The 20,961-nt window shown below is 28.4% G+C and overlaps 5 protein-coding genes across 5 annotated transcripts; 3 read left to right on the top strand and 2 right to left on the bottom strand.

Moving 5' to 3' along the window:
• The first annotated feature begins 339 nt into the window (after positions 1-339).
• Positions 340-3,919, top strand: LOC138181980 (NFU1 iron-sulfur cluster scaffold homolog, mitochondrial). The gene is made up of 4 exons (XM_069117404.1): positions 340-787; positions 993-1,414; positions 2,087-2,190; positions 3,633-3,919. Exons 1-4 carry the CDS (start codon positions 708-710, stop codon positions 3,852-3,854), a joined length of 828 nt encoding a protein of 275 aa, XP_068973505.1. The 5' UTR covers positions 340-707; the 3' UTR covers positions 3,855-3,919.
• On the bottom strand, positions 3,909-5,806 carry Rack1 (Receptor of activated protein kinase C 1). The gene is made up of 5 exons (XM_069117400.1): positions 5,591-5,806; positions 5,190-5,398; positions 4,699-4,905; positions 4,407-4,517; positions 3,909-4,272 (listed from the first exon to the last, which is right to left on the bottom strand). Exons 1-5 carry the CDS (start codon positions 5,697-5,699, stop codon positions 3,955-3,957), a joined length of 954 nt encoding a protein of 317 aa, XP_068973501.1. The 5' UTR covers positions 5,700-5,806; the 3' UTR covers positions 3,909-3,954.
• A 290-nt stretch (positions 5,807-6,096) lies between these two features.
• mRpL15 (mitochondrial ribosomal protein L15) lies at positions 6,097-7,977 on the top strand. The gene is made up of 5 exons (XM_069117403.1): positions 6,097-6,454; positions 6,712-6,866; positions 7,081-7,246; positions 7,328-7,487; positions 7,557-7,977. The coding sequence occupies exons 1-5, from the start codon at positions 6,335-6,337 to the stop codon at positions 7,856-7,858; spliced, it is 903 nt and encodes a 300-aa protein (XP_068973504.1). The 5' UTR covers positions 6,097-6,334; the 3' UTR covers positions 7,859-7,977.
• Positions 7,978-8,089: 112 nt separating this feature from the next.
• Positions 8,090-11,300, top strand: LOC138181978 (solute carrier family 25 member 16). Its single transcript, XM_069117402.1, has 7 exons — positions 8,090-8,406; positions 8,560-8,652; positions 8,729-8,862; positions 9,264-9,449; positions 9,876-10,032; positions 10,613-10,754; positions 10,851-11,300. The coding sequence occupies exons 1-7, from the start codon at positions 8,343-8,345 to the stop codon at positions 11,023-11,025; spliced, it is 951 nt and encodes a 316-aa protein (XP_068973503.1). The 5' UTR covers positions 8,090-8,342; the 3' UTR covers positions 11,026-11,300.
• A 2,372-nt stretch (positions 11,301-13,672) lies between these two features.
• On the bottom strand, positions 13,673-19,789 carry mts (protein phosphatase 2 catalytic subunit mts). Its single transcript, XM_069116376.1, has 6 exons — positions 19,520-19,789; positions 17,132-17,341; positions 16,751-17,014; positions 16,500-16,672; positions 16,268-16,375; positions 13,673-16,156 (listed from the first exon to the last, which is right to left on the bottom strand). The coding sequence occupies exons 1-6, from the start codon at positions 19,619-19,621 to the stop codon at positions 16,084-16,086; spliced, it is 930 nt and encodes a 309-aa protein (XP_068972477.1). The 5' UTR covers positions 19,622-19,789; the 3' UTR covers positions 13,673-16,083.
• Between the last annotated feature and the right edge of the window lie 1,172 nt (positions 19,790-20,961).

Here is a 20,961-nt window from a genome sequence, read left to right as displayed (position 1 = left end):
ATTAAATTAGGAATATTATTAGACTAGAACATTATTAACCGGCACGAACGCAACACTCAAAATGGAAATAGGGGAAGAAGACATCGCCCACTAGCAAATAATTCGACGAGTTGCCAGCTCCACGATCATACATATAAACAAATCTCGACATTCATATATTGAAGCTTAGGAAACCGTCCAAAAATTGAGTCGTATCCAGTTGTGAAAAATCAACATGGAAGACAAGAAGGTTATAGTTCTGCGCATGCGTGACATGTTATAAATGTCTCAGACAGAGATAAAAACACTCTATTCATCTCTGTCTATCTGGCAAAAACTCGAACTTTGTTGACCTTCCATGTTGATTTTTTACAATTAGACACGACTCAACTTTCGGACGGTTCTGCTTAGCGAATGTTGAGACTTGTTTATATGATCGTGGCCAGCCTTGTATTGTATACAATGATTTGTACTGTATTTGTTATTAGATTTACATAACCTTAAAGCATTAGAAGACCTAGTTGTCACTTAAAAATTATATATGAACATTAATAAAATATTGTCGATCGTTGGCACCACATCTGTTAATATGTACAATAATAACATGAAATTGCGCAAACAATAAAAATAATCCATACATTAATAAGCGAAAGCAAGCACGAAAACAAGAAATAGTGATAGAAAGTAACCGCAGATCTCTATAATGAAAAGTAATTAACGAAACAATAATGGATAAAATTTTAAGAAACACCTTACCTATTAGTCGACAATTATTACGTACGTCTTCAACAACATATCAATATTCGAAGTAAGCCATCAAACTTTATTCTTAATTTGTGCAAAATTTAAAATATAAATGAACAAATAAGTAAATATAAATATAAAAACTTTAATGATTTGCGCAATTACATTATTTATTAATTTGTTTTACTATTTATAATATAAATTTATAATATAAGATTATTTATGTGATATATTATTACATACTAAATTATTTATTATTAATGTTGCAGAATTTTTAAAGATTGTGTTGCATGTATATATACAAAATACAATAATGTTGTATTAAGATCAAATCTACCTCCTGTTAAAAAACCATTTAATATTATACAAAATCGTACAATGTTTATACAAACTCAAGACACACCAAATCCAAATAGTTTAAAATTTATACCTGGAGTTAAAGTGTTAGAAACAGGTCAAACTAAGGATTTTCCTAATGCTACAGATGCATATTGTTCACCACTTGCAAAAATGTTATTCCGTATTGATGGTGTAAAGTCTGTATTTTTTGGTCCTGATTTTATTACAATATCAAAAGCTGATGAAGATGTTGAGTGGAAATTATTGAAACCAGAAATATTTGCTGTCATAATGGATTTTTTTGCAACTGGCTTACCTATATTAACTGATGAACAGCCTGCAACAGATACTCGTGAGATTCCTTTTTATTTGTCAATTTTCATATAAAATCATTTATATAGTGTGACTAAATAATCTATATTTTTGTATATTTTATATATTTCTCAATTTAGTGGTACGTATACAGAGTGTTAATTAATAACTTTCATTTGAAACATTTTCTAAATAATTGATATATAAATGTAATGTATAAACAGATTTTTTTATTGCTTTAATATGGTAATATTATATATATATATATATATATATATATATATATATATATATATATATATAGTAAAATATGGTAATATATATCAAACACTTTCTCTTTAAATTTTGTAAGCTTACTTAGAGATCATTCTTTATTTTATAACTAAAAGACTAAACATTTTTGTTCAAATGTAATGAAAGAACAGGCGCAGACAAACTCAAAATATTATTTTCAAGTGACCTGAAGATAATACATAGTTATAAAAGAAAAGATTTAATTGAAACAGACATGTTTTGGTATAGATGGATTATAAATTTGCCTGAAATATCTCACAAAGTTACTGTCATGAAGTCAAACAACTTTTATCTGAAACATTTTTTCTCCTTCCTGATATTTACAAAACTAATCATGTGTAGATATTTAAGACAGACATACTGTATGTTGAAAAACAAAAATATTTCTATATGATTAATAATACTTTATTTATTATAGAAATTAGTGAGGATGATAGTGAAATAGTACAAATGATAAAAGAATTATTGGATACTCGAATACGACCGACAGTACAGGAAGATGGAGGTGATATTGTATTTATGGTGTGTAATAATTTATTCCTATTTTGTTGAATAGTTAATATATGAAAAACGATAAATATAAATCAGGAATCGAAAATAATAATTATTTTAAACATTTCTTGGAAAAAAGTCATAGAAATTAATCTTTATTTAAATGGAGGCCAGTTATCAATAAATCTCAAAGTAATTTCTTAAAAAATTAAATGATTAAAATTTATTTTGATTATCAGCATCCATTATCGGTGAAGGAAATTTAACTTTGTTTGCCAGTAACCAATACATATGACTGGAAATTTTTTGATTATCAATAATTATCGATTCCCGGAATTTTATTTTGTTTATCGATAATCATTAATCGCGACGAAAAATCTTTTTATTTACTGCTAATCAATATAGTTACATATATAGTTACATTCGACTATTGTCAATTGTTATTAACACTGTTGATAATTAGTATTCATTGACAACATAAAAGAACTTAATTATAAGATTTATATATTTTATTAGGCAAACAAAATACAGTATGGAAATAAATGAAACAAAGAATAGAATAAAAACTATTGTAATACAATATTATAGTACAATGTTTTTACTAACACTTGTATTAATATTGTGTTACAATATTTTTTATTCTCTTCTTTGTTCCATATATTTTCATACCTTTTCTGTTGCTTAATAAAATATATATATTCTATAATCAGTTATTTTTACATTGTCAATGAATATGTTCGAGTTATCAGTCATGTTAATAATAATTAACAATAGCCGAATGTAAGCAGAAAAAGGTTTTGCCAGCGATAATGGCTATCGGTAACCAAAAAAGATTTCGGTCATTTATATTGGTTACTTGTAACCAAAATTAAATGTCCATCATTGATAATGATTATTCATAACCAAAATAAAATTTCCGTCATCGATAATGATTACCGGTAATTAAAAATTTTTAGTTAAGAGTATTAACTGTTATATCATAACTGTTAAAATTTGTCTTACAATAGTTGTGATATCTGATATAAATATAAAATTAGATTTTTAACAATTTTTAACTTTTTTGTAAATTTTAACTATAAAATACTTTATAATCCATATGAAATGAGCTCTATAAATTAAAAAGAGATTCAATTTCATTTCTAAATTAAAAGATATGACACATTTTTATACAGTTATTGTTAAAATTATATCTTTTCATAAGTTAAAGTTAGCTGTCCTGGCATAAAACTACATAAGTACCTGATGTTCATGAACGTAAAATTACATCATTTTGTAAAGTAATTTGAAAATATAAAATAACAGTAAATTGTATTTTAATACAAATTTTTATATCTATAATATAAATATAATATGATATAAATCTGCAATAGTAACTTTAGTTCACTCCTTTTTAAGCAGCTTTTAATTATAGGGAATAAAGAAATTATGAATTGTGAAACTGGCAATATCTCTAGTATTATATCTGATTATAGGGCTTCGAAGAAGGCATAGTGAAATTGAAAATGCAAGGTTCCTGCACAAGCTGTCCAAGTTCCGTGATCACTTTAAAAAATGGAGTTCAAAATATGATGCAATTTTATATTCCAGAAGTGCTTGGGGTAGTGCAAGTGGAGGATGAAACTGATCAAATCGCGAAAAAAGAATTTGAGAAGTTTGAAGAAAAGATTAAAAACTCTAAACCTAGTGAAAAGTAGACTATTAATCATTGTTTTGTAAGAGCATTGTATATGTATAAATAAATTAAACACTTGTTCCTTTTTTTTTCTGCTTTTATTTTATTCCAGTCTAAAGTCTTTAACGGCTAGATACAGAAACTTGCCAAACACGGATAGTATTGTCTGAGTAGCCGGCAAAAAGGGTTTGTCCATCAGTAGACCACGCTAAAGATAGACAATGAGGTGGCTCTGCTTTACTCGTTGCAGACACTACCTCTGGTTTTAATTCTTCAACCATTTCTTTGGTTTCAAGATCCCATATCTTGATCCAAGGTCCAAATGCAGCGCATAGCCAGTAACGATTAGGGCTGAAGCACAAAGCTGTGATAATGTCGTTATGATCTAAGGTGTGGAGATGTTTTCCGTCATTCAGATCCCATAACATAGCCTTACAGTCCTGCAAATAAAAGAACAATTTTTAACTGATATCTAGAAAGAACAAAAATGAAGTGATTCAGATAGATTTTGCTGAGTAATTAAATAAAAGGGCTATATCGATGATGATATTACTTATATTTTTCTAATATATACCTTGCCGCCTGAAGCACAAAGCGATCCATCAGGGGAGACAGTAACCGTATTAAGATATCCAGTGTGTCCACTGTGATTGATCTTCAGTCTACAATTTGTTAAGTTCCATACCTGCAAATTATTATACAACTAGTGAAAAATAAAAATAATCAACACTTTATTAAATAGTTTACAACTTCGAAAATCAGTCCCATATCCGCTTACATTCACAAATATCATGTTCAATAAAAATATATACATCATGTTATTATGATTAAAATAAATATTAGTATTTTATATAGCTTTAACATACCTTGACCAATTTGTCCCAGCCTGCAGAAACAATGATGGGATTGGAGTGATTTGGAGAGAAACGTACACAGCTAACCCAGTCTGTATGTCCATCATCTTGAATAGTATACTTGCACTCAGCCAAAGTATTCCACAGTTTAATTGTCTTGTCTCGAGAACCAGAAACAATTTGACGATTGTCCACGGAGAAGGCGACGCTTAAAACATCCTGTTAACACAATTATTTAATTTATACAATTGATTATTTGCAGGCAACATAAATTTGTGTATCAAATGTGGTCAGTACTTACAATACTATATACTTAATTGCCCACCTCTTCTATTTATTAAATATAAAAAAATATATAAAAAAAAGCTTCAGTATATTTCCCAGAGACTCACGTAGTTACATCTTCTGCCAATGGCATTCAATAAAAAAAAAAAATTGAAAAAAAAAGCTTCCATGTATCTCGTGAAGAGCGACGACCATAGATCAGAAGGAAAATTTCACACCTTGGTATGGTCTTCGAATCGTCGTGTCGTACGACCTGCGGCCAAGTCCCAAAGTCGAAGAGTTTTGTCCCATGAACCAGATAGAGCATAATTACCATCTGACGATAACACTACATCACTAATGAAGTGAGAGTGACCATACAAACGCTTCTGAGGAATACCATAATTGGCTTCGTCACGTGTCAGCTTCCATACGATTAAAGTTTTATCTACAAACAAAATGTATAAATTTTTACACATATTTTGCGTATGTTAAATTACCTGCTCCCTTGAAATTAACAAAATATAAATGGATAAAATACTTTGAAAAGCTATACGAATGTAAATAAACATATATATATATATATATATGTAGTAGTAATAATGCTAGACAACGTGTAAGCCGCTACGTGGCTACTTACCACGTGAAGAAGACAGTATCATATCCGGATATTTTGGATTTGTCGCGATTTGGGTGACCCATCCATTGTGTCCCCGAAGTGTCCCTCTTAATTGAAGAGTTTCAGTCATTTTTCGATTATTTTAAGATATCTTACGTTATGGATTGAAATAGATTCCGACCCACGACCCACATTCAACAAAGCGTCGAACGAAAAGAACGGCAACCCTCTTCTTTTCGAATATGTATATTGTCACAATTTATATATTTTGTAGATATGCAACTCACGTGCTTAAAATGTAAACCTAAAGCTATATTCTAGGTATGCCACTCAAGGTCTAAAGGAGCGTTCAGACGATAAATATTATTGTCAATTTAAGGTTTTCAACATTATCATACGTAAGAGACTCTTTAGACGATTAATGTTATTGTTAATATTTAAGGTTTTCAATATTATATTGAAAATATATATTGATCGTCTAAACGCTCCTTTATTGGTCTATTCAAAAATACGATACTGACACTCGCTCGAGTTTCTCGCTCAACCAATAGATGCAGCTGCAGTAATCAAATTTTATTAATGTTTACTGCCTCGTTTTGTTAAGCAGACTATAAACGTTTATATGATCGTGCGACCGTGATATGTATTGATTTTGATATTGAGGTTATGTTCTTTGATGTGCGAGAAAATTAGGAATAAAGAAGTGGTCATACATTTAGTAAATATTATTGTTGTATAAAGATATATGAAAGTTGAAACAACGTAATGAAACTCTCCGAAATAATGGCCAGTAAACAAGGAAGAGATTTAGCACTGTCAATGTTGCGAACATTACCTAGACTAGGTTTAAATAACATTCGAAATAATCCTGGTGCAAATAAACCTGTTAGTATTATTCTAAAATTATATTGTATGTTTATATTTCAATATGCTTGAAATTAAGCTTCATATGAATGTTTAAATAAAAAATATATTATTTTTATCAATATTTTCAAATTTTTATCTTTCATTTTTATGTCTTATATTTTAGTTTAAATAATATTGTTTGGATCAATATAATGTATATGTGACATGATAATTTTTTATAAATATGTAAAAATTTCATTTGAGAATTATTTTAAAAAAATGTGTATTTCTAACAGTCAAAACGTGGTCGAGGTCAACATGGTGGAAATAAGCACGGAGCAGGTAATAAGGGATCAGGTCAAAGACAGAATTTTATGCGAACTGGATATGAAACTGGAAATAACCCATTTTATCTTAGATTTAGTCGTGAACCATATTATAAAGGACAACAGTGAGTTCTTTAATCTCTATATAAATTTTATATATAGAATGTAATAATATTAATGTATATATTAGAAAACTATATTTCAATTATGACATATACTTGAATTTTTTATTTAAAATTTTGAAATTTTTATATTAGTTTAAAAATAAGTTGAAAATTGGCATTGTGTATCAAGTATTGTGTATCATATAGTATCATTTTGCTTTATATATGTTTATAGTTTAAGAAGAGAATATCCTCCTTTATCTCTGCAACAATTGCAACTATATATTGATACAAACAGAGTAGATTCATCTAAACCTATTGATCTTGTATCTATAATCAACACAGGACTATATGATCTTAAAGTAGAATGGAAACATGCAGGTGTTCATCTTACAGATGAGGTATTTAAATTAATATTTTTATATAGGAACATTAAATATTATGTTTTTCCGAGACAGAAATTGCTTAAAATCATGTCTTAGGGAGCCGATGACTTCAAAGCAAAAGTCAATATAGAAGTCCAATGGGCCAGTGAACCAGTAATTGCAGCAATTGAAAGAAATGGTGGTACTATTACTACTGCATATTACGATACTCACTGTTTACATGCAATAAAAGATGTTGATAAATTTTTTACTACTGGTAAATTTTTAAAGCATATTAGAATTAAAAGCTTGATAATATTATATTTAAAACATGCTTGCTATTTAGGAGAACCAATACCACGCAGACTATTACCTCCGACAGATTGTTTAGAATATTATATGAGTGCAGAAACGAGAGGATATTTAGCAAATCCTGAAGAAATTTCTCGTGAACGTTTGGTTTTATCTCAGAAATATGGTTACGAGCTACCAAAAATTGAAAATGATCCTATTTACAAAATGCTTGTGCAGCGTAAAGATCCTAGACAATTATTTTATGGTCTTGAACCTGGTTGGGTTGTGAGTCTTAAAGATAAAGCAATTCTGAAACCTAAAGCTGATTATCTTAAGGAATTCTATTCAAGTTGAATTATTTCTTTCTAGAACATATTTAATAAATAAATAAATAAATAACATGTAAAAAAGAAACTGTGTGAAACTAAACAAGTTGATGCCTTTATTGTAGAATAAAAGAATCAAATTTTGAACTGTGGTAGATAAATTGATTACACATACACACTTTTCTGCAGGCTTGAATAAATTATAATATATTAAAATAATCTTAAATAAAAGATTTTGTTTTGTATTTTTCATACATTGCTTCCTTAATTTATTTTTTTAATAATATTTCATAATTATAGATAATAAATATTACTAGAAAACATAACCTAAATATACAAGCACTTTTAACATGAATAAGAGAAAGTAAGTAAAAACCAGTGATCCCGTTATCAAGCAATGGAGTATTATCTGTGCAGTGAAGTGGAATGGAATCAGTAATTTTCCATGGCTGTGCTTCGATCCACTTCTCCCAATATAATATTTGGGTACATCCTGCATTAACAATTCAAAAATGGCATTCCGCGTTGAGTCCGAGAAAGATTATGGATTTTTACTAAAAAGTTTAATTGCCGGCGGTGAGTTAAACATTTCTTCCAATAAAATGTCACTAAATAATAATAATGCATTTTCATTTAATTATTATTCGTTTAGAGCGAAATATTATGTGAATCACTTATTATCAACTATAATAAGTAAAGATTGTTTTATTAGTAATAAACATTTCACAGGGGTAGCTGGAATGTGTTCAAAAACAACAGTAGCTCCACTAGATAGGATAAAAATATTATTGCAAGCACATAATAAACATTATAAACACTTAGGTAAAGAGTGCAACTTTATAAAGAAAAAATATTTAAAAACAATACAATCGAAGCATTAATTTCTTCTACTACATAGGTGTCCTTTCCGGATTGAAAGAAATAATTCAACGTGAACGATTTATTGCTCTTTACAAAGGAAATTATGCTCAAATGATTAGAATATTTCCATACGCAGCAACACAATTTACTACATTTGAATTATATAAAAAGGTAATTATTAGTAAATGCAACCTTTTCTATGGAAACAATTAAAAAAATAATGTCAATTTTTTCTGTGTAAAGTGGTTCCACAGAGCGAAGTAACCGTTATTAATATAAAGACATGCTCATGATTTAAAGGTGAGCTTTTACAATTTAGATTCATTTTTGGACTTATGTATGCAAGTGAATATATTGCATATATACACATATCAATACACATATAAATATACATATGTAAAATATTTAATAATTTACCTATCTTCTAAAAATGTTTAATAATTTATCTATACAAATATAAGATAGACCTGCAGCTTTAATGAGGGGAAATAAATACAACATTCTTGTTAAAAAAATTAAATATATATGATTGAAATTATAAGTAAATTAAGCCAGTTTTTTATTTCTACCAGTATTTAGGTGACTTATTTGGAACGCATACTCATACAGATAAGTTTCTGGCTGGATCTGCTGCTGGTGTTACCGCAGTTACATTAACATATCCACTTGACGTCATTAGAGCCAGGCTTGCTTTTCAAGTTGCCGGAGAACATATTTATGTAGGAATTGTACATGCGGGTATCACAATTTTTAAAAAAGTGAGTTCATATTTCATTAAATGTTATTAAAAGACTTTAAGTTTTGAGATTGAAAGATAATATTACTGTCATAATATATATTAACACATCTACATTTGAAATTACTTATTCTGATCTCATGTAATTAAGCTTTTGTTGAAATGCACAAAAACATATAAGAAACAGCTGCATTATAAATATATATGTAATTTATATGAATAGGAAGTAACAGCAAGAAAGTTAGCATATCAATTAAAATATAGAGTGCAAAGTTTAGAGCTTTTTGAATTGTGAATTGGTTCATATATTATTACCACATATTCATTTGTAAAAAACATTTTTTAAATAATAACTCCAAAAACAAAAGAAAGTAAATTTACATAAAATACTATTTTTTTAATGATTGATTTTTTATTAATAACAATATTATATCGTTGAATCTTTCAGGAAGGTGGTATTCGAGCATTGTACAGAGGGTTTTGGCCAACTATTATTGGCATGATTCCATATGCAGGATTTTCATTTTATTCATTTGAAAAACTGAAATATTTATGCATGAAACATGCACCAAATTATTTTTGTGAAAAATATGACAGAAATACTGGTATGACTAATTTAAAATTTGTATAGATTTATTGAAATAGAAATTTTAGTTTCAATAATAATATATAAATTAATATTTTTCGGTAAGAGTTATGTAAAAATAGAAGAGATATTTGGTCTTTAGTTAAATTTAACAATTTTCTAAAAATACTTTTGAAAAATATTTTAATTAATATAAGCATACAAATACTTAATACTCTGGGGACCGGCCGCTCTGACAAGCATATAGCCTGAATTCTCGGGTGTCTTTGGAGCGACTGAAAAAGATTCAAAGCGACCAATATTATATCTGATATATCGATAACGGTTTCGTATTATTCAAGCATGTGATGTAAAAACAATTTCATAACATTTCGTTTATAACATCCATTGCTTTTTTTATTTAACAGCAGTTAAAGTTTTTATAGGATACCGCATGAACTATGAAAGACGCGAATTCGCGTCTTCGGTCCCCAGTGTTAAGAATTCTTTATACATTTTTCGACAAATAATAAGATCTATCATACAAAATCGTAACTAAATTTTATAAAATGTAATTGTCTTTAATACTTGGTAAAAATTATATGTTAATGTAACTATAGGTGGTTTAGTTTTAACGATACCAGCGAGATTATTGTGTGGAGGTATTGCTGGTGCTGTTGCTCAAAGTTTTTCTTATCCATTAGATGTTACTAGAAGACGGATGCAACTAGGTATGATGGATCATAATACTCACAAATGCAAGTAAGAGTCCTACCACTGTTATAATGTGAATATAAAAGAGGATATTTAATTCTTTAATGGTTTATTACACAATATTTAATTATAATTGACTTTTAGTTCTAGCATGTCACAGACTATAAAAATGATATATGAAGAAAATGGTATTGCTAGAGGTCTGTATCGTGGAATGAGTATTAATTATCTACGAGCTATTCCTATGGTATCAGTTAGTTTCACAACATATGAGATCATGAAACAAATACTACATTTAGACACTGGACTAAAATTCTAATTTATTTAATCAGAACACGTATTTGTAATGTCTCAGTTCATATATTTCTATTAGTGGTAAAACGCGATCAATATTAATATTTTTCTACAATTACTGGGACAAAAATATTGTTTGATTTTCACTTTGTAACATAGAGGTGATTCTTTCAATCTAATTTGTTATCTGTATGTGATAAATTTATGCAAGTATGATATGCCATGAACATGTGAAATATATGGAAAATATTTGCAAAGTATACATACATAGAATAAATATTTAGGGTGGACCAACTAACGTGACCACCTGAAATATTTCACTTGTTTTTAGTGATATAAAAAATGTTCCAGCTACAAGTTAGATGGTTTCGAAGGGGACATAATTTGATATGATTGAACTGCCTGTCTATTGTAAATGCTCCTACTGAATTACGTGCTAGCGATTTTGACAGACGCCTGATATGACATGATTGGACCGTACCGTGAGTCTAAATCGTCCTTTAATTTTGTCAAATTTAGATATAGAAGTTAAGGAAAAACACGACATTCTTGAGCTTATGTTACCTTTGTCTTTCGTACGTTAAATCTGACAAACTAAAGTTTCTTAAACCAATGGTTTCTCAGTACACATAAATCGGTTAATACCTTTTTGTAGAGAATGCCCATATGAATCAGCTAATGTTATAAAATATATATCATTCCATTTAAAAAAATATCAGTGACCTTCATATGTTCTTTACGTATTCGCCTACGAAATAGCTAATGTCAGATTATGTCTTCCCGAAACCATTCAACTTGTACTTGAAACATTATCAAAAACAAGCAAGATTTCCAGATGATCACGTTAGGTGATTTGCCTTGTAGAAACACGCACATGCATATATATGTGCAGTGGTTGCTTACGTACAATTGATATTAATCTTTGATATCACAGTGATAACTACTGCTGATACAAAACTAATACTAATTCCCCTAATGCCGTGGTGATAATATCAAAGTGTCACCGTTTTCTGATACTATGATGATGAGCAGTTGGTTATAACAAGGATACATTATATGTGAAAAACTATTTTTTTGTTCATATGTAATTATTATTTTCATATTCCTTTTGCGAATGACTGCTTTGATTACATGAAAAAAAGATTGCATTATATTTCATATAATTAGTAATAGCTTATATATATAATGTTAATAAAAATTTATCAATATAATATCAAAGTGTCACCGTTTTCTGATACTATGATGATGAGCAGTTGGTTATAACAAGGATACATTATATGTGAAAAACTATTTTTTTGTTCATATGTAATTATTATTTTCATATTCCTTTTGCGAACGACTGCTTTGATTACATGAAAAAAAGATTGCATTATATTTCATATAATTAGTAATAGCTTATATATACAATGTTAATAAAAATTTTAATAACACTTTTTGTACAATGTTACCATGTTTAAAAATTGTAGACCAAAGAACGTTATATAATAGTATATTTTTATTCATAGTAAATTAGGATTCAATTTAGAATTTACCATAAACTCGCTGTACATAATAAATGGTTATTAATGTAGAGGATACACGTAATGATAATTAAAGAACAAAACGATAATTGTAATTTCGAATTTATAAATAAATTATCTTTTTTGAAACTACAGCCTTCAATTTACACCTCTTAATTAATTCCTTCTTAATTATGAGCGAGGACAGAATAAATTATTTTAAAAATTATAAGAATTGTAATTTAAATTAATTAGTAATGTACAAAAAAAAGATAAGATGTTTCCAAATCTTGATGCTAAAACAATTCAATATATTCAAGAAATTAAGAAGATAAGAAAGTTCGTGTAAAATTTTAAATATTTCTTTGTTTGATAAATTAATTTCACATGAATAATGATTGATAACAATGACTATCATCGTTGACTAATTTATCAATTAATAATTCCACAGTGATGAGTAATTATACAATTTTATCCAATCAATTTTTATGTCATAACTTTTTAACATGCTTCATCAAAAATTATCTTAAAACAAGAAAAAATGTTTTTTGTTACACTGTTCAAATTAAGTAGATATTTATAAAGCGTAATTAAAATATCTGGAAATCACTACAAATATTGTTTTCTTTCGATTAAATATCTTGATAAAACTTTCTTCAAAACAGGGCATGTAGTGTATTAAGAAAACAATTTTGAATATAGATTTATGTATGAATCCTTTTTATTTATTTAATTTCCTGAATACACTGTATGAATTATATGCTAATTAATTTCAGAACGCTCTGTATAGCAATTTGTCATACTTTAAACTTAATGTCCCATTATCAGTAATACATTTGAATATTTTTAGTTAGTAAACTATGCACTTTAATAAATAATTTTGCTTATTGCTGGTTTAACTTGAAATATTTATTTTCCAATTGAGTGTCTTGTAATAAATGTTTTTTTGTACATGTACTTAAAATATCACTAGGTTTATGTAATTTATAAATATGACTTTAATCATAAAAATTTACCTATTTCTACAGAAATTTACTTTTAAAGTTTTTATATGTTAAAATACATGCGAATAATTATTTATGTATTAGTCTTATGACCAGTAATTAGTTTTGCTCATATCATGTCTTGCATTACAGTAGTTCAATGTGTAAAAATGATATAAGACTCTCTAAATATGATAACATTTCTTTATTTATCTAGCTTCTGTTTATAATGAGACGACATAATATCAGTTCAAGGCATACTGTTTACTTTGCTTCAGCAAGCCAGTTTAAAATTTGTAACTTAATGTGTTCAAGATACACAAAGTCTAAAACCAGGGACGCATGCCGAAAGATAAGAACCAAGTGCACACACATAACTCGCAATTGCTTGAAGTATTTTTTATGATTGATATAAAATGTCCCAAAAAATATTGTAAAAGATATTACTTCAAATTGATATATACAATGTAGTCTGTATGTGATATATAATAATTATATACAGCTATAAACTGATTATTTTGCCCTGAATTTATATACATAACAGATAAGTTTGAAGCGTTTTGTTTTAATTTGAATTTCTGCGTGTGCATCGGTGATCAATCAGCTTTTGATAAAAGCATACTCATTTTTAGCTTAGTTTAATCTATGATCACTTTGTAAAAATCTGCATGTAAGTACATAAAATATTGACATTCAATACCAAAATTAAAGTGAAACAGAAATAACCGGATTTACGACTTTTGCACTTAAAAATAAGTGTTTTTATCACATTATCTAAAGTAAAATTTGACAAAATAAAAAAATTTGAAATGTTGTGAAGTATTAAATCTTTAAGAATTAACAACATATAAGAGTTTATTTGATATTGAAATTTATGTCTTATATGAAATACTTTAAAAAGAAAATAAATAGAGCAAATACAAAATTAACTATACAAGCTCCAAGATCTATTATTGATTTTACTAAAAGACGTACTTTTAATTAACTCAATCTGCTTCATCTGCTGTTATATAATACCATAATTTTTTTTCTATATATAGAAAATTTTACCTTTATTTCTTTTATAACCCAGAAAATATGTGTAATATATAATATATAAAACAAAAATGAAAAAATGCTTAGCCCTGCATCAATGCAGAAAAAGTTACTGTATCCACAATGTTATGGTTTCTGTGCTATTTTCTTTTACATTTACAGTCTTAGTAAATTGCTATAGTGTGCACCTATACATTTTTCGTTTTTTTTTCTCTTTATTGTTACTACTGTATCGTTTCATTATGCATATGTTCAAATTACATGTTTAATTCTATGAATTATGTATTCCGTGAATACATTCAATGCTCATGTATACAATGCTTGTGTATTGACGAGTATGAATGATTTGACAACACATTAAATTCATTAAACTTGCATTACACATGTTTATTTACCAGAAGCATTATTTTATATCTATTAATTAGTAAAAAAGTTGTCGGTAGGTTCATAAGCAATTAACTTTCAATTTAATGATTGTGAATGCATGAATTCATTCAGTATAAAGTGTGTGTTTCACTTAGGAAGTCTTGACAGGATTGATGCAAAAGTTTTCTTAATCCTTAAATTATAAAACATGAGATAACCGACGACATTTGTATTTAATATTAATATTTAAAAATTATATTTAGGCAAGCAGGTTTGAAAAATAAAAACAGCAATGAGCGTAACTAAAATAAAATAAATGCTATGGAATAAACATGACTGATGGACTTGCACTAAATTATTTTGTAAGATAATTATAAAAATAAGACTTATACAAATTATATTTTGATTTACTTAATAAAACAATGTCAATACTATAAGCAAAATTATTGACTGCGACGATTGTGATTAATTAATACGTATAATGCTATGTTACAATCATTAATAAAATTCACTAGAGAATTTATTCAATTGTTTATATGGCACGATTTGTATATGCCAAATTTACTGTTGCATCAACCCTTTGTATATTTCCTTCAAGTGGAACATTTCATGCTCCATTCACACTAGCAATTATGTGACACTCTCTTAAATATAAACTATTATTATTTTGGTACACTTTTTGAAACCTTAAACAACATTATTTCTATTCAGTACACGCAACAAATAATTTTGCTCGTATAAACAGTTTTTCAATAAATTAATATTTCTTCAAGGTTTCAAACAATACCATGCACAGTTTTTTACTCGCACTACTTATTATGTTCATTTCTTCTGTTTTGTTTCTTGATAATAAAAATACAAGCAATACAATGAAAGTTGTAGAACTCAATGTGATACGTGAATTTTAATTGGTACGTGTGTACATTATTGTTTGTTTTTTTTCTATTTGTATACATTTAATGTTGTGTCTACATGAATGGTGTGGGACACGCGCAAAATACTCGGTTGTGTGCCATCTCTCAACAAGACACCACAAAGAGTCATGATATAATACTTGAGACTATAATGTAATGTGTAAGGATAGCTGCAACCTCACACTTTATTGATGTTCTATCATAAATTATGTTCAGTGGCATTGCTATGAAGCCTGAATCATTTCTGTACCCCTACCTTAATAGATAACTCAGGGGTTTTGATTGTTTACAAGAAATAATCTGGTGTCCGCCTAGTAACATGCGGCTCACCGCGCCTTGGAGCTGGATCAAATTGAAGGCTGTAGAGATAAAATACAAAACATTGTTGATTACAAAATGAATAAAAAATAATTCATATCAATATTTTTGCTCACCAATTATTTCATTTAATATAAAATCATTATACTTACAATGAATATTTTAAAGCGTCATCTAATTCCATAATTGCAGCTTGATTTCCACAACGATAGCAGTAATTGGGAGCTGAGAATATTGTTACAACATTACGATCATGACACCTGTAATGAAAAATATATATATATGTATGTATGGGATACAAAATTTTATGATAATAATACCATAATATTAATACACAAATACAGTACAAATTAAATCATAAGTAAAAATTTCCAATAAATATACCAATTATAACCCTCCATAACTAATTGATGTGCTCGTGATACTAATGTCAGGCCATTAGAATGATTAAAAGTTTCTGAAATATCTTGTCCGAAAGTATACCCTGCTCCTCGAGGAGAAATACCCCATCCTCCTCTGTCATCTGGATCTGACCACAAAAGATCACACATGGGTCCCTAAAATAATATGAATAATATTTTACATATCTTCCATTCTTCCTTTACAAATTTAGAAAGTCACCTATAAATACTGACTTCATGTGGTACTTCTTGAAGACGGTCTAGAGCACGTATATGATCCAAAGTATCGATCGAAGGTGATAAACCACCGTGTAAACAAAATATTTGACCATCTACCAGAGCAGTTAATGGTAAATAATCAAATAGATCCGTGAAGAACTTCCATACATTGGCATTGCCATATTTACGTAAACATTCGTCATAAAACCCATATACCTGTGTGATTTGCCTTGATTCATGATTACCTCTTAAAATAGTTATTCTTTCTCTATATCTGACCTATGAAAACAAGATTTTATATACATTATAAAGAAAAAATAGTGTATATAAAGGAAAACAGGCAGTACTATATCTGGATATGCAATTTACATATATATCTGTTTGAAGGAATTTTACCTTGAGCGCAACAAGTAAGGTAACAGTTTCAACAGAATAATAACCACGGTCTACATAGTCACCCATAAAAAGGTAATTTGTATCTGGAGACTTGCCTCCTATTCTGAACAATTCCATTAAATCATGGAATTGTCCATGTACATCTCCACATACCGTTACAGGACATTTTACTTCTTGTACATTAGATTCTTTAGCTAAAATTTCTTTTGCCTACAAACATATATTAATTCTCTGATATTATTTATTATTATCTAAAAATGTTAAAGCAATATAAAGATATATAAATACATAATAGGTTAATATAGAAAATAAAAGATATGATTTATAATTATCTATCCAACCACATTTACAATATTATAATAACAATAATATTAACTCATTAACGGTCAAAGTTGCATTAATGCAACATTTCATTCAACCTATTTTTTTTTTAATTTACATTGCTAAATTTTATTGAATCCATGTTGCAATTATGAAAAGGAACTTCAAGAATCTGCTAAATATCTGTTTCATTACTATTTCTTGTTTCATATAGATCCTATAATTTTATGAAATTAAAAAAAATTGGAATATTTTATGATATATTATTTTATTAAAATTATTGTTTTTGTATTTCCAATTCATACAATAGGATTCTGTGATATACCTATTATTTCAATGGATTTTTTTAAATTTATAAACAATAACTTACTTAATTTGGGTTCTGCGATAATGTTGCATTTACATAACATTTACACATTATTTTACTGCATGGTTCTCAATGAGTTAATACAACAGATTTATAACTAGACTGGAAATATTTATGCAAGTTCATAATTTTATGAATGCAATTGACATATTGACACCAAGGCATTTAAAAACTCATAGATGTATCATTCGAGTTCCTTTGCTGGAACTCGGATGATGCACATGTAAGTCTTTTGCTTCGAATGTGTTAAAGAAATGGAATCCAAATATACAAAAATCTGTTTTACATTTCAAATATTACAATGAGTCCTCTATTTTGAATACTTTTATATAAAGTTAGACACACACACACACGCACGCACACGCACGCGCGCGCACACACACACGCACGCACGCACACACACACGCGCACACACGGTCAGACAGACAGACAGACAGACAGACAGACAGACGGGCGGACGGACGGACGGACGGACGGACATATAGACAAGAGTTTATTTGCAACAAATAAAACAAAGAGATTTTTCAAAATATTGCAGATTTCCAGTAAGAAATTAATTTTTACATTACCGTTAAGTTCCATTAACATATACAACAAATTAGTAATACAAGAATAGTAATACAATGAATTAATAAACTACAAATATTTAATGCTAATAGCCAACAAAGTGAAACCTAAATAGGGATTTATTTTTCCTACTAATTATACTTTACTATTGACTACTTCAGATATTTTTTATATTTTTACATATTGCATGCATTCTGGATACTATTGCATTTTGAGATTTCCCATAAATGCATAAAATTCCACAGTCTAGTAATAACATTAATATAATTTACATAAAAGATAGTAAAAATATATTTAGGAACAACAGTGATAATATAATAGATTAGATAATACAGCTGATTAAGAAATGATAGTATAAGTATACAACTTATACTTTTTATTTTCTTCCATATAGAAAAGCATTTATAGCAAATTACTTATTTATTATAACATATGAAGCAAATTTATAATCTATAAATATTCTATATTAATATTAATTTGCAAATACACAGATAAATATGACATTTTCTTGTCTATAACAATACATATTGTTGTATTTCAAGCAGTTATTATTAAAAGTTTCCAAGCATAATGATTAAACATCTTTTAAGCATTATGTATGAGCAAGTATTACATATACAAACATCCCGAAGATGAATACAATCAAATAAGATAATTTCGACATATCACAGGTGTTTCGAGCGTTGAAGCATGAAAATTAAAGTGCTCTTTACATGCTGCAAGAGATCTCATTCGGGAAGTAAAAATAGAATCGTGGGTTGATTCGGCAAGCTTGCTTGGTTTGAACAAGTTGCAGTGTAAATCCAAATAGCAATGAACACGGTGGTTTTTGGAGCGTCTGATCGTAATTTTAAATAATATCTATCAAGACTGAATTTGTCGAAATTGCGAAATACACTATCGATAATATTATTTCTGTATATAAAACATATTCAAATGTATTGCAATGAAATTTGTAATGACACGTCAAATTATGCTCTCGGTGGTGATCAGTAGAATACGAATAAACGAGCGTAAAACAGCGTAACAAAATTAATTGTAAGTCAAACAAGAGATATCTCAATAAAGAAGATACACTGAAAGAATCGACGTGGTGATAATTTTTTATGGATGAGGGAAAAGTGTATGTGTACCTTCTCGCACAGAGATTTTACTTGGCTTTCTGTTAGTTGTTGGCAGTTATTTAATTGTTCTATCCACTGATCGAGTTCCTTCAACGACGCCTTTTCCTCCATCGTACAAATCTACGTATGAAGTCTACGGATAGCCCGCACTCTTAGCACATGTAATAAAAGTAAAGCGAGTCCGTCCCGTAAACTAAATCATTCGGTTTTACTGGAAAAGCTTCTTAACACAAATATCCCGATCCAGCACACACTCACAAAATGGCCGATTGCGAGTACGGACGGTGACGTCACACTAAATTCATGCGTGCTTCACTAGCTATAACCTAGATTATCATGCCGGCCAATCGCGTTCTGCGTTTATCCCGCTTTTACCAATCAGAAGTCGAGTTTACTTTTGTCGCATATATGCTATTGTACACTGTGCAACTGTGACTGCATCGTTTTAACAACTATGATTACATTTCTATTGGAAATATCGGAGCTTTTCAGTAACGTAGAAATGCGGGATAAAATCTGGTGAAGATAAAGAAATATTTTAATACAAGGTATATGATGGTTTTAGAGCTTGACCGAGGATTTCATTTCACACCGTACATCCAATCACTTTGTAAATATTACGTTTGTTTTGTTACCATGCCGACATGAGAACTCACCAAATTCGATCAACGTGATATTTACGAAAATGTCAAATTTATTTAAATGCAAGATACAAAATGATAGTTCTTAAAATACATAGATCGTATAATTTTGAATAGGTCAAAATATGTATGTATGCATGTATGCATGTATATATATATGTATGTATCAGCTATAATGACGATTGATTTGTAATTAATTTTACAAATTTTGCTTCGATTTTCGTATTTTGATTATCACGCAATGAAGTCTGAACGATTTTCTTTGAGAGAGGATATTTCAACTAAGCTAATTCAGAGAATTCAAGAATTTCGAAGAATTTCAAAGAATTCAAAAGGATTTCAAAATTCAGAGTAAGGCAAATATTTGATTAAATTAAATACAGCAACTATTAAGAAATAAATAATTTAAAAGATTATGTTTAATAGCATATACTTGCGATTAGAGTGAAAGTCTATTTATTTAATGTTTATAGAAATTTGATTTGATTTAATGTAATATTTTGATTGTACATATGTTTCTCTTTTTTGATATACATAACTGCTTCTTTGTACACTTGTACTGAATTTATTTTATTGTACCTATACATTGTCATGACTAATTTGAAGTAAAGGTGTAACATATATAGCACCCCACCAATAAATATTGTCTAAATTTACAATATTTTGTATTTTGGTATGTTGTACAAGTCTTTACATATATTTGAATGTTTATTTTGATTTTGTCGATAAAATGATTCTGTTTGAGCTTTTCTGAGCACACCGAATTTATAACCTACTTTTATATGGTATGATAGTTTTCAAGTAGTTTTC

Source organism: Bombus flavifrons, chromosome 7 (genome assembly GCF_040668555.2).
Source record: "Bombus flavifrons isolate JBK064 chromosome 7, iyBomFlav1_principal, whole genome shotgun sequence".
NCBI classification, from domain to species: domain Eukaryota; kingdom Metazoa; phylum Arthropoda; class Insecta; order Hymenoptera; family Apidae; genus Bombus; species Bombus flavifrons.
Note: the sequence above shows the minus strand (reverse complement) of the source record. Positions and strands in the feature narration are given on the sequence as shown.

Bases quoted from the DNA above. Each gene is read 5' to 3' on its own strand.
- LOC138181980 (XM_069117404.1), top strand. From the start codon at position 708: ATGGATAAAATTTTAAGAAACACCTTACCTATTAGTCGACAATTATTA. The intron at 788-992 runs GTAAGCCATCAA...TTAATGTTGCAG, and splicing joins ACAACATATCAATATTCGAA to AATTTTTAAAGATTGTGTTG. The intron at 2,191-3,632 runs GTGTGTAATAAT...ATCTGATTATAG, and splicing joins GAGGTGATATTGTATTTATG to GGCTTCGAAGAAGGCATAGT.
- Rack1 (XM_069117400.1), bottom strand. From the start codon at position 5,699: ATGACTGAAACTCTTCAATTAAGAGGGACACTTCGGGGACACAATGGA. The intron at 5,399-5,590 runs GTAAGTAGCCAC...TTTTGTTTGTAG, and splicing joins GATACTGTCTTCTTCACGTG to ATAAAACTTTAATCGTATGG. The intron at 4,906-5,189 runs GTGTGAAATTTT...TTGTGTTAACAG, and splicing joins GATTCGAAGACCATACCAAG to GATGTTTTAAGCGTCGCCTT.
- mts (XM_069116376.1), bottom strand. From the start codon at position 19,621: ATGGAGGAAAAGGCGTCGTTGAAGGAACTCGATCAGTGGATAGAACAA. The intron at 17,342-19,519 runs GTACACATACAC...ATATGTTTGTAG, and splicing joins TAAAATCTCTGTGCGAGAAG to GCAAAAGAAATTTTAGCTAA. The intron at 16,376-16,499 runs GTATATTTATTG...TTTTCATTACAG, and splicing joins GTTATGGAGGGTTATAATTG to GTGTCATGATCGTAATGTTG.
- mRpL15 (XM_069117403.1), top strand. From the start codon at position 6,335: ATGAAACTCTCCGAAATAATGGCCAGTAAACAAGGAAGAGATTTAGCA. The intron at 7,247-7,327 runs GTATTTAAATTA...ATCATGTCTTAG, and splicing joins GTGTTCATCTTACAGATGAG to GGAGCCGATGACTTCAAAGC. The intron at 7,488-7,556 runs GTAAATTTTTAA...CTTGCTATTTAG, and splicing joins TGATAAATTTTTTACTACTG to GAGAACCAATACCACGCAGA.
- LOC138181978 (XM_069117402.1), top strand. From the start codon at position 8,343: ATGGCATTCCGCGTTGAGTCCGAGAAAGATTATGGATTTTTACTAAAA. The intron at 9,450-9,875 runs GTGAGTTCATAT...TGAATCTTTCAG, and splicing joins GTATCACAATTTTTAAAAAA to GAAGGTGGTATTCGAGCATT. The intron at 10,755-10,850 runs GTAAGAGTCCTA...ATTGACTTTTAG, and splicing joins CATAATACTCACAAATGCAA to TTCTAGCATGTCACAGACTA.